Source organism: Vidua chalybeata, chromosome 7 (genome assembly GCF_026979565.1).
Source record: "Vidua chalybeata isolate OUT-0048 chromosome 7, bVidCha1 merged haplotype, whole genome shotgun sequence".
Lineage (NCBI taxonomy): Eukaryota > Metazoa > Chordata > Aves > Passeriformes > Viduidae > Vidua > Vidua chalybeata.
In genome coordinates, this window is record NC_071536.1 from 1447177 (window position 1) to 1460177 (window position 13001).

Genomic DNA, 13001 nt, shown 5'->3' on the forward strand with positions numbered 1-13001 from the left:
GCTTGAACAACCCTGAAAGGGCAGGGTTGTTCAAGAGCAAATGTGTGTCCAGCCCTGGAGATATTCAGGAATGGCTTTCCTGGAACAAAATCCCTGAAGAGCCAATTTGCTTTTGCCCAGTTTAGCAGGAAGGGAGCCATAGCTCCAGCTTGGCTTCCCACAGCCAGAGAGGGCTGATGTCCTCTTGATTTGCTTTTATTTACATGAAGTTAATGGCACCATCCGAGACTGACCTGATTCTGTGACAAGTTCAGCATTTCAGCAGTCAGTTGCATCCATATGATTTAACAACACATCACCCAAAAAGCGACCCTTGCCATAGCAATTTGGGGTGGAGCATCGTGTGGAAGAGCCTGGCAGACTCTGGGTAGCTTGGGGAGGGCAGGCAGAGGTGGACTGTCCCCTCCAGGCAGCACCAATCAGCATAAATCAAATGTGGCTTTGCTGAAGGTGATGGAATGGCACCAGTGTCAATCGGGTTGTGCGTGAGGAGAAACATCTTCATCAGTGGTGATAAATGTATTGACTCATTGATTCAAGAGCCCAAAATTAGGGTTTCAGCTCCCAAAAGGAACATTATATTTCTGATTTTGACTCCAGCCCAAGCCCCAGTCCTTACATAACATAACCTGCTGCAGGGTTTATTTGCTGCAGTTTTTCCAAGCTCGGAGTCATCATCGAATTCCAACAGCTTGTTCCTCAAAGCCCTGCTTTGTGTGATCATCACATTCGTGTGATGATTCCTTGACAGCAGCAGGGATAGGTGGGAGAGACCCCACAGCAGGCAGAGCTTGCCAGCCTGCAGACCCCAGCCCAGCTGGCAAATCCTGTAGGAATTCCAAGGTGGTGCTGGTGGAGCTGGGCTGTGGGAAGCTCAGCAGATATTTCTGTTTGTCCTGGCATTGCTGTTTTGAGTGTGGAGCACCAGTGATGGGTGTTTGCACCTCAGAGGACTTCAGCTTTATCTTCCTGTCTCAGCTGGAGGCACCACGTGAAGGAAAAGCCCTGACCCAGGATAATTCTTCCTGCTATGCCATTACGATGCTTTTGGTACCAATGGCTTCTCCAGCTTTGCTGTCCATCCAAACAGGCACTGCTTGAACCTGAAAGATCCCCAAAAATCACCTTTCTGTGGATGTGCTTTCCTGCTGCTACTGCACAGGTATCCAGCTTGCTTCTAAAGCTGTTATCCCTGATTTCTAGGCTGGAGCAAAAGGAAAAGAAAGAGATTTCTGCTTGCAGCCAGGTGCCTGCAGCAAATATTTGTTTCAGGATGTGGCATTATTATCCCATGCCCAGCACAAAGTTCTGCTGCAGGGTAGAGAAAAGCAGGGCAGAGATTAAAATCTTTGAAATGAGGCATCTCTGGAGACAGGGATTCTGGATGCCCAGAATTAGCTTGGGGTAAAGGACTTTTTAGTCCTGATGGGAGATGATTCCCCCACGAGCCATGACAACCCTGGAGAGGCATTTTTGTACCTGATGATTGTGGGGTGTGACCTGAGGGGTCTGGCTGAGGGCAGCTTGGAGGGAGGAATCCCAAATCCCTGTTGCCCTCAGTGGGACCTTGCAGAAATAAAGATCCTGTTGAAAATCCACGGAAAGCCCTACTGGGATTATTTGGGCACTCTTAGGGCCACTGAGGTGGGTATGGAGCTCTCAGGCCTGGCTAGGGTCCCACTGAGCCCTCATCTCACCAGGAAGGTGACAATGTCATAGCTGCTCCAGTGACACATTGATGACATGGAGGATCAGCATTTCCAGAGTAGAGAACTAGGTAAAAGTAGAAAAATGCATTTTCAGGTGTTTTGTTTTATTTGTTTGCTTGTTTTTTAAGATTTTCATCTTTTCATGTGCTGTTTCCTGTAAAAATTCATCCAATTGTCTTAAGCAGGAGAGAAAGCAGAGTCAAAATTTGATATTGAATGTTTTATTCTAAATTGACTGAAATACATTGTTGCACCCAAGGTGAAATTCCCCTTTTCGTTTTGACCAAAAAACTGAAAAGCTAAAAAGGTTCTTCACAGTTTCCTCCTCTTCACTTTCCCCAAAGCCAGAACCAGAGCAAAAGCTCAGTTCCTGACGTGCTTTTGCTTCGTAGAGATGAGAGATGTGAGATGAACTAATAGGAATTATAAATAATAAATACACTTTACGTTCTTTTCTGCTACAAAATGCCACAATAAAGGACATTAAGGTGAAATGGTTTCAGATTGAGGGTGGTGAGGCTCTGGCACAGGGTGCCCAGAGAAGCTGTGACTGCCCCTAGATCCCTGGAAATATCCAAGACCAGGTTGGATGGGGCTTTAAGTGCCCTGGGACAGTGGAAGGTGTCCCTGCCCATGGCAGGGGGTGGGAATGAATGAGCTTTAAGGTTCCTTCCACCCAAACCTCTCTGGGATTCTGTGAAGACATGAAAAATTTTGGGTATCTACAGGGCCATGTCTCACCTCCTGGACTTTGACAGTCTCTGAATCACTGGTGACTTTCACAACCATCACCCTGGATATATTAAGCTAAGCACCAGATTTTCACAGGTGTTGCTTAGGTTTTTTTGTTTGTTTGTTTGTTTGTTTTTGTGGTTTTTTTTGTTTTGTTTTGTTTTGTTTTGTTTTGTTATGATCTTGTTTCTCACTTGCTGGAAATGGGATTTGGACATAATCCTCATCCAGTGGAAGAGAAAATGTTGGGGCTGTGGTTGTGCTGGCACTGGTTTTCAATGTTTTGCTATTCTTAAGTGAATGCAGGTCTATCAGAGTGAGAAAGAGAAGCAGAAGGCCCCAAAGAGCGATGAATCAGCAGAGAAAGGGGCTGGGTGCTGGAAATGTGGTGGGGAAGTGCTCTGGGACAATGACTGAGATCCTTGGCGACTCGTTCTCTCTTGCAGTGCTGGGAATTGAGCAGCTGGTACCCAGCACTCCAGGTTTTGCTGCCTCTAAAGGCCTTTCCTTAATCCCACTTTACCCAGGACAGGCGGGCTGTCAGATCTGCACAGGGGAGAGAGGAAAACACGGTCATTTCAACATTTAAATTAACCTTTAACAAGTCAACTATCCAGCCTCTCCAGAAGAGGAGGAACCTCATTCAATTGGATCTTTCCAAGTGGAGCTCTTCAGGATGGGAAGTGTGGCAAAAGGGGGATCCCAACGAGAAATATTTGTGTTGTTTAAAATCTGTTAAAAGCAGGGGAAGCTGGCCACTAAAATACAATTTTTTTTGTAGTCAAGAGAGTTATAATCAGTGGTGTATCAAGAGTCATTTTCCCAGTCATCCAGATAATGGAAATGAATGGGAAAGGAATAAAAACTCAATTAACTTTTCCTTTCAAGTAAAGCGATTGCTTTTCCTCTGCAGGCTCTGTCCCTTTAGCACTTCCCTGTAATATGAAAGAGGAATATTTCTATTCACTGACTTTCCTCTTTCCTTACTTGTGCTGTACTTTTTGAAGGCTCATTTTGAAGGGCCCTTCCCAAGATCCAAAGGAACATATACAGTAAAGGAAAGGGGATTAATTAACTTAAAATGCAAAGTACCAAGAACTTTGCCCCCCGCCCCTGCTCCTCCCTGCTCTAAGCAGCACAAAACCCATTGCTTTCTGAGATTGAGGCCCTGTGTTGGGCAGTTTGGGCAATTTCCCATCTTCACTATGCAGTGGCCCAATGAAAAATATATTCTGGAGGAAGAAAGGCCTAAATTCATTCCAGCTAAATCAGGGATTAAGTACAAGCCGAACAGAAAACTGAATAACAGCCCACCACTTTAAAATAGAAATAATTATATAAGATTGTAAATTGAAAATAGACATTCACTTCCCCATATTTTGAAAATAGCTTGAAATTTGAACGCTCTGTCTTGTGTATCCTGGTTGGTGTGTTGAACTGTAACCTTCGAGAAACTCTGGGTTACTGGAACATCTGTATTTTAAGAAATGAAAAGCTGTTTGTGTCCAAACCTAGGTGTTTTTCTCAGCCAAGTACAAGCTAAAGAAAGCTTCTAAAGAAAACGCAGAAAATCCCTACGGGCTCCATCAGAAAAGAACAATTTCGCACAGAATTTTTAAAAATGTCTAAAAATATATCCTGAGCGTAAAAAATCTTTCCTGTTTCTAAAAAGAACCTTAGCAAGTTGCTTTTGGTGGGGGGAGGGGGGGGTTGTTTATTCAATTTTTTAAAGAAAAAAATTCCTCCTTAAAAGAAATTCAGGGAAGAGGGAGAATTACGATTTTCTGCTGCGACTTGATTTAGATTCCCTCTTTTTGAAGGCCATTTCTGTGCTGTCTCAGAGCTATTTGGGTGTGACAAGCAGCTGCCCAAAAGCAGCCCCCGGGGGCTGCTCTGCTCCCCCCAAAAACACCGCCCGCCCTCGCTCACCGCTCGTGTTCCAGGCTGCCCGCTGGGGGCTGCGGCCGCCGCTCCTCAGGCACTGCTCCACGTAGGCCTTGGGGTGGCAGCCGGACAGGAGGATGTCCCCGAGCAGGGCGATGTAGGCGATGGCCAAGCGCAGCGTGTCGATCTTGGAGAGGCGCCTCTCGTAGGGGAAGGTGGGCACGCGGCCGCGCAGCTCCTCGAAGGCCGCGTTGATGCTGAGCATCCGCCTCCGCTCGCGGAGGTTGGCGGCGCGGCGCTGCCGGGGCTGCCCGGGGGGCTCCGGTGGGACTGGGCGCTTGTCCAGCTCAGCATCCTCCGGCCCCGGCCAGGAGGGCTCTGCCAGGCACTCCAGGAGAAAGTTCTCCAGCTGTGCGTCAGGATCTGCCGGCTCCCAGAGGAGACATTCTGCAGTGGGGTCTCCCTCCTCGAAGCTGTAGCAAAGCTCCTCCATGCCCTGGCTCACCAGGCTCAAGGGATACTCACGACTTCAGATTAAACAGGTTTATCGAGAAAATGGGGTTCTAATTTCATTAACACCCCCCACCCCACTCCCCAGGGAGTTCTGGTTGTGTCCTTGGGGAAGATTATGGAAAGATCTTTCACGGTTGCAAATCCATGTGGGACTCGGGATTTAAATACTTCATGTCTTCTCATCAGGGAATACTTCATGGCTCCTCTTCGCCTCTCAAAACTAATTAGTACATGTGCCTCCCTTTTTATTAGCTGTCCACTACAAAACAATATGAATTAATTGAAGAGAGAATGAGATTTCTATTGACTTTCTCCTGAAAAATCCATTGAAGCAGTTATTGAGCCCTTCCACAGGTCCAGTCTCTCCACCTCCTGTTTAGAGGAGGTTCACAGAGGGATTATATTTGGTGAGGAGTGGTTGGAGGAAGCAACAAAATAGTCCTTTATCCTTTTGGTGAAGCATTAATAGCCCCACAAAATGGGGACAAACAAAATGCTATTATATTGCTGTCACAAACACATGGTCCTGTGTTTGACAGCACAAGACAGTGGCATCTTCTGCTCCTCTGGAGAGGGAAGCTGTGGGATGCACTCCTGTGCAAAACTGGGGCACAGTGGTACCTCATTAAGTGAGGCAACACCACCTCCTCTGGTCGCTGCGTTTCCCGTTTACACTTGAATCACACATTTGCTCTGGGGACATTCGATGCTCTGTCTCACACCAGGGCTGTAAAAAACACACAGGATGCATCCTGGAGTGGTGGAGCAGGTGGGCCACACCCCTGGAAGAGCTGGAAACTGGGAGAGCAGCAGGTATCAGCATCGCAGGGATGGGGTGGAAGGTGTTAAGCACCACCAGAGCTTTAGGGCAGGTACATAATGTGTGTGCTTCGTTCTCTTTTATTTCCACAATGCTGATGCCAATGAATTCAGAAATAGTTCAAGGCATGTTTTTAAGGACTTGAGTGAATGGAAAGGAATCATGTTTAAAGTTAGAGCAAGCCTAAATGCTTTTCCTGAAACAGGTCATAAAGAACTTTTATAAAGGTACTTAATCACGTGCTTGACTTTGCGCACAGGCTCCCATCCTGCTGCTGTGTGGTGAAGTTTCAAGAGACACCTGTGAAGTTCGTGAGCCACAGGCAGATTCCTGACAGGACAAAGCTCAGCAGCTTCAGGTAAAGAGCCAGAGAGCAGAAAACGACCTGCGTTTATCATGGATCCCGAAGGATTCTCAGGTTCTCCATCTAACAGTCTCTTAGGGTGCAGTCCTGGCAGCTTTGCCCTGGGAAAAGAGGGATTGACTTTAGGATAAGGCACAGTCTGTTAAGGTCTCTTCTTAGCAACCTGGCATTTCCCCTTGTGGCAATTCTACCTGTCCCAGGAAGCTTAAGGCAGCAGAAAACAGGCTTTGGGAAAGGCTTTTGCAGAGAAGTTGTGAGAAGGTGACAGTTTAGGAAATATCAGTGCCACCTTTGTTCTCCTTGCTGTGCAAATTAAACAGGAAATCCATTAACTGTAAATCTGGGTAAGAAAGGAAAATGCCCCGAGTTAAGGCTGGACAATAGAGGACAAATGGCTGTTAAATAATTCGAGTTTGTCTTGCTTCCTCTGGTCAGCTCAGGGTATGAATTTTGTCCTGGTTTTGTACAAAGACCATAATTTGCTCTGACACCAGCATGCCAAGGAACACAAAATTTTGGTGTAGTGAAAGTTCACAGAGACAGACACTGAATCCCAACAAGGAACAGGGAAGGAGGGGATGGATGCAGGAATGGCCAACAGTGAGGGGTGGCAAAGATAAGGCTTGAACTCGGAGTGGTCACTGTGGGATTCACTCTGCAATGGTTTCTTTGAAGTCACGAAATCATTAAGGCTGGAAACAGCCTTTAAGTTCATCAAGTCCAACTGTGGCCCCAGCTGTATTTCCCGGTGTCCTGTCTAAGCAGTGCTCCCAAAAGAAGCCACTCACTCCAGGTTCTCCTCCAGACACTTCTGCAGCTCCCCAGTCAATATGGAGCTGAGCATTGGTGGTGCTCACTTGGCACAAGCAGAAGACATTTGAAAATGCCAAACTGGGAAGAGAACAGCTTCTGGGAAGTGCTCTGGAGGAGGCAGCTGTGCACTGGGAACAAGGGGCAGAGAGCAGGGGGCTCAGCAGATAACTCGGTGAGTTTCATGTGCTGGGTTCCCCTCTCTGAGCAGATGCTTCTCCAGTGCTCCAGTTCCCTCCCAGATCCATCACTGCTAGCAGTGTTGCCTGGGGATATGTCTGGCTCCACAGATGCCGAGCAGATGTTCCAGCAAGCCTCCTTTTAGCGTGTTCAAGGGGAATTTGGCTCTCTTGGAGAGACTCTGGACAAAGCAGGAGGGGGAAGGGGAGGGGAAGAAAGAGAAAATAAGAGAAGGTTTCCCCTTGGAAAGACAGCTATGAAAGAGGTCGGGTCTCTGGAGAGAAGACGAGGCTCCTATACCTCACAGGAGCAGCCCTCACCACAACTCCAAACCTGCTGCACTCCCGGGGTTTCTGCAGCTCTGCTCATCAGAGAGGGAGGGAATGTGCAGATAATTGGGCTAATTTTTCACCTGTCTGGAAGTTGTTGGTTAAGGAATGTCCCAAAGGGATTAAGGGAGCGGGGCACCACCCTGAGCAGGGGTGCTGTCGCTTATGACGTGTTGTTATAATTTAAAGAGCTGCTCTGCTGCTGTTTTCTCCCAAGGCCCTTCAGCTCCAGTGGGATCCAGAAATGACATTTGACTGGTGGTCATTTTTAATGAATAGGGTCTGATGAAAGCAAATTCTTGAGTCAGGAACTCTGCCCTGGATTTACGTCTGTGACAGGCAACGGAGCCATCATGGTTTGGGTTTGGATTTTCCAAGTCTGGATATCCACATCTGCCTTTAAAAACTGTCCTATTTATGCTGGGAATGCCTTTCTCAGCCTCGTCCCCCTTCCTCTGCCATCTACACAAATCCACCCACAACCAACTCTGTGATTTCACAGATTTTTGGGTACACACCTGCTTTCAGGAAATATTTCCACTGCAGTTTTTCTTCCTTTCCAGTACCTTAGAAGCTGGAAGCTGTTACCCTGTACCTGGATCTCAAAGATAAATGGGTCACCTGAGGTTATTTTGGAATTAGATTTTTCTCTCTCCTTCTTGTTCCATTTGCCTTATTTCGGACTCAGCTTGGGGAACCTTCCCACTGATAAAAGTGATAATTATTATTAATACTTTCTGCTCTTTTTTTTTTTTTCCTGTGAATTCAGCTTGAATATGTTTCCATAGTCTTTAATTGCTTAATAAAGGGAGTCAGCCCTTGGCCTGGACAAAGAACAGATGGAGAAAGGACCAGATGCTTCACTTTCAAGTGAGATGACTCCAAAGCACAATTCCATCATCTCATAGCTGCTAATCCAATGTTACACTGTGCAGCTCATCCTCAGAACTGGGAATTGGGGCCCAGATGAGCAGGAAAGAGCAGATGAAAGATGCAAAAAAATTCTGGGGAAGGCTTTGTCCAGGTGGGACTGTGCAGCTCGTGGTGATGTGGTTCCCTCCACATGCGTGAGTGAAGGCACTGCCAAAATGCAGCTACAGAGGGATCTCCAGGGACTGGCTGGTGGAGCTGCCTGGAGTCCCAGCCAGAGGGTGGACACCAAGGTCCTGGAGCTCCTCTGGAGCCCCACCAGCCAGGCCTGGGACACCTGAATTGCTGGGCACATGGTTTGAGAACACTGGGGGCAGGAAAAGTGCAAGTATTATCATTTAGCAATGGAATGTGCTGCTTTTTAACCTGAAACGATTGTGGATGTGAGGACAATAATGAGAAGCAGAGCAAGGACTTCCAGGGCAAGAGCATTTCAAAGGGCTAATGGCTATTCCTGGGATGCTCCAGTAATTGTGAAGATTTGCAGGATGTTGATTTAAGTGAAGAAGGTAACAGGACCTTTATTATCCGCTGGGTAGAAACCTCAGATGTCAGAGATTGTGGAGGAAGACCGTGGTGAGTGGTTGTTAATATAACTTTGATTTATTTCAAATGCAGAATAAATGAGTCAAGGTAGTCCCTGCTTTAAATGCCTTTGGTGTTTAAAAGTGAACACAGTCCCTTTAACCTTTTGCAGAGTTACAGAAAGTTAATCCCAGCCTCCAGGAGAAGGAAGGTATTTTCTCTCATAAAAACACTCACTGGAGGTTTCCCCTTCCTCCCAGAGCCTTTTACATGTCGGGGGTTGACCTCTGGGCTCCTGCTGCCAAGTGATTCCTTATCCAAGTCACTGCTCTGGGACTGCTTGTGCAAGGGAATGGTCATTTTAGGGAAATGCCAGCCTGTGCTTTGATCTCAAGGGGTGTGGAAGTGCTTGTGGAGCGCCTGAAGTAAAGTGGTGTTCCTTGTGGGATGGCCTTGAGAAAGCTGCTTGCCCAGAGAAGTTGTACCTGCTTCATCCCTGGAAATGCCCAAGGCCAGGTTGCACGAGGCTTTAAGCAACCTGGGATAGTGGAAGGTGTCCCTGCCCATGGCAGAGGGGTGGAACGAGATGAGGTTTCAGATCCCTTCTAACCCAAACCATTCCATGATTCTATAATGCTTGAACCATCTGAAACATCCCCCCAGCAAGTTAAAATAATGCTGGGATTGCAGATAATTCCCATGAATAACCCTGTGTCCGTATTCAGTGAGAAATATCTCTAGAGAGAAGAAGGTTTGTCATTCATGTGACATCTAATGCTGCTCTTAGTGGTTTTATTTGGATATCTCTAAGTGGTGACTTTAGGTACCTCGCTCCCAGAAGGTTTGGGTTGCCTCTGTAGAAAACATGCTTTCTGCAAGATGTTTGTACAGTTTTTATTGAGGTGGGTTACCCATCCCTGGAGGTACAAGAAATACTGAATATCTGTGGGCTACATCATTACTTAATGAAAAAAAAAAAAAATACAGAGAAAAAAAAAACCACAACCCACTGTCTCCCATACCTGTTCCAGGGCTTTTTTCCTTAGTCTTCCTGCTTTCCCAGAGGAAGGAGCTGATGAGGAGACACAGCTGGGAACAGCCAAAAGGATGAGACAGAGGAGAGACCCATGCTTGCGCATCCTCAGCTTGCAGCCCTGCCAGAAATCTGGTGATCTTTCCCATTAACGTGCCACTTTTGTGGGATTTCGGAGCCCGAGTCTCCCGCTGTGCCCGCAGAGAGCAGAGCCTGCAGCCCAGGCCGCGGCTGGGCTGGGACCCTTTCCCCAGCTGCCCCCATCCCTGCTGGCTGCACCTGCACAACCTGGGAATTGTAAATCCTGCAGGTGGCACCTCGTAAACCTGCCTGGAGACCCTGGCTCTGCACGCAGCGTCCCCCGGGCAGCTTTACAGAGTGATGCCTGCTTGACTGGCAGCTGCTGCCACTTTATGGGAAGCCAGCACATGTTCCCACTAAAAACCGGGAACGGCGGCTTGGGAAAAGCTCCCCGCCTGCGTGAGAGGCCTCAGCCCCACTCTCCATCTGGAAGGTAGCTCTTCCCAGCTTTTTCCAGCCACCTTGGATGTGCCTTGGATGTGATTCAGCGCCTTGGTTGGCTCTGTGGACACGGTGGCAGGACGGAGCACACCCCAAACCTGTTTCTCATGGAGAGCTGTCACGCCAGGTCATGGTGATGCTGAGCTGGGCACACAGGGGAGGGTTGGGTTGCAGAAAAGTCTTTTCAAAATTAAGAGGCAAAAAAATCAGAAATCTGGGAACGAGGTTGGGTGCCAGCTGTGATGACAAACTAGTCCGGAAGAGAAAATCCCATCCCAAATCTGGCCAAAGAAAGGAGCAGATGGGGGCAACTGGAGGGTCCTGCTGTAGCCTATGGAAAATGCAAAGATTAAGTCTTAAAGAAATTTTGGAAGCACTTGGATGGGCTATTTATTGAGTACAGTTGGTGAGGACACCACTCTGGAGTTGAATCCCACACCAGCATGCCCTGCCTGGGAAGTTTGGGATGACTCACATCCTGCAATGTTCAGGGATGATGATCCCACTCTATTTTTCAATGTTTCCTCCTTTTTCCAGCTGGCAGGTCACTGCTGAATCAAAGAGGAGCCAATGCTCTCTGACAGACAAGTGTCACAGCCATGAAGGGGGAACCAGAGTCTTGGGGACAACCACCAAAAGATCTGGAGATGTGGACAGGCACTTTTTTCCTGTCTTTATTCAACAAGACCCCAAGTAAGTTTATTTACTCAGGTTTTGGCCATGGGAGTGTCTGCAAATGCCTGATTCATTCTCCACCCCTGTGCACGTCTCCTTTGCTGCCTGGTGCTACTCAGGCTGCACCCTCAACCCATATGGAAAAAAACCACTGACATTTCAAAGAGGGTCGGGGAATCCTAAAGGTTGGAACAGCCCTCCAAGATGATCAAGTCCAACCTTTGACCGAACACCCCATGTCCACTCGACCATATCACAAAGTGGCATGCTTCTCTGTTTTCTGAATGCTTCCACAGGTGGTGACTCCACCACTTTCCTGGGCAGCCTGTTCCAATGCTTGGCCACTCTTTTAGTGAAGAATTTTTTCCTTCTATTCAACCTGAACCTCTCCTGCCATAACTTGAGGGCGTTTTCCCTTGTCCTGTTGGTATTTCCCTGGGAAAAGAGGCCAACCTCACCTCTCCATAATCAATAGTTGCAACCACAGCACAAAGCAGCCACATCTCCAGAAATCCTTAAATTGTTTGGTGGAGGCTGAAGGACTGTGCCGGGGAAATTATCAGCAGATTGCTGTGCTCTTTCCAGTGCTGGCAGAGTGTGGAATTCCTGGACAGGCACAGTGTGGCTGCTCCTGTGAAATTCAGGGACAAATATCTTTTAATGCCAAGCAGAACTGGTCAATGAGGTGATGATGTTACTTTGAAAAAGCATCTGAGTGCATTTGGGGAAGGCTGCTTGTCTTTAGGGTTATGTATTCTGATTTTCCCACCAAAAAAAAAAAAAAAAAAAGATAAAAACAACAACAACAACAAGAAAGAAACCTGAGCTTTTCATGCAATCTTCTGTTTCAAAAATTGGCACTTGGAGAGAATTATCAAAAACTATTTGTCAGGCACTGACATTTGAGTCAGTCTTCAAGGAGGCAGTGAGGGAGGCTTATATGGGAAATCTCTGGAGAAACCCGTGTGCTCTGGGAGTTCTGGGCGAGTTGTGTTGAGAGCAGCTTTTGGAAAGCGGAGCTGCGAGTTCCACAAGCCACTGACAGGAATAACAGAGCATGGGGAGATGTTGTGCAACACTTCCAGACCTCAAAGGCTCAGCAGCTCACCACATTCCTGGGAAAAGCTTGGCTCCATTTCATTACTTATTTTTCCTGGAGAGGTGCACTGAACGTGGCTGGGGTATTGCTGGTGAGTGGGTCATGAGCTGGTGTCACCAGCCCAAAGGAGCCACGGGACATCCTGATCCTATGGAGAACCCCTGAAATGGAGAATAATATTTTATGCATTGAAAAATCTCATTCCCAGATGGAGAAACTGAAGCACCACCAGCATGTGGAGGAAGGATTAAATCTCACCAGGCTCATCCTAGTTCCAGAGTTGAGCTCTTGGTTAGTGCCCAGAAGGTCCTGGCTTCTTTGTGTCTTGGTGTAGTGCTCTCTGTGTGATATATCCTTCCAAGAAAATGCTGCTTGTTTAAAAGAGTGAGCCCCCTTTTTAAGGCATGATTTATGTTTTTGAGTGTAGGTCAAATAGCAGACACTTCTGATTAATGCAACGTCGAGAGATGGCAAAAAAGAAATAAAAAATAATAATAAAAAAATAAAATCACATGCCTCGGTGGGAAAAAGTATAAAGAACAAACATCCAGTGCTGTTCAACATTTTGGGAGGTGGGGAAAGGAGCAGGAAAGATCATACCTAAACAGAAAGCCAAAGCCAGTGCTTGCAATTGCCAAGACATCAGCCAAAATGAAAGCACAACTGTGATGGCAGTAAAATCATGTATGAGTCATGATGGGCCAAGAACAAGTTTGCTTTCTTTTCCCCCCTCATTGAACAGATGATGATTAAAAGATAAATCATGCCTGGAGTCAAATCAAGTGATTGGATTAAAGTTTAGTTGAGTATTTAGAGACTGTTTGGGACACAATGGAAAGCTAATTGAAAACTTACATTTGTGAGACCCTTGAACTC

At 47.0% G+C, this 13001-nt stretch overlaps 1 protein-coding gene across 1 annotated transcript; it reads right to left on the reverse strand.

Annotated features, from left to right (window-relative positions):
- Positions 1 to 2949: 2949 nt before the first annotated feature.
- Positions 2950 to 4818, reverse strand: LOC128790714 (helix-loop-helix protein 13-like). Its single transcript, XM_053947714.1, has 2 exons — positions 4371 to 4818; positions 2950 to 2987 (listed from the first exon to the last, which is right to left on the reverse strand). Exons 1-2 carry the CDS (start codon positions 4816 to 4818, stop codon positions 2950 to 2952), a joined length of 486 nt encoding a protein of 161 aa, XP_053803689.1.
- Positions 4819 to 13001: the final 8183 nt, after the last annotated feature.

Excerpts from the sequence above, each read along its gene's own strand:
- LOC128790714 (XM_053947714.1), bottom strand. The coding sequence starts at position 4,818 with ATGGAGGAGCTTTGCTACAGCTTCGAGGAGGGAGACCCCACTGCAGAA. Across the intron at positions 2,988-4,370 it reads GGCAGCCTGGAACACGAGCG|ATCTGACAGCCCGCCTGTCC; the intron begins GTGAGCGAGGGC and ends TCCCCTGTGCAG.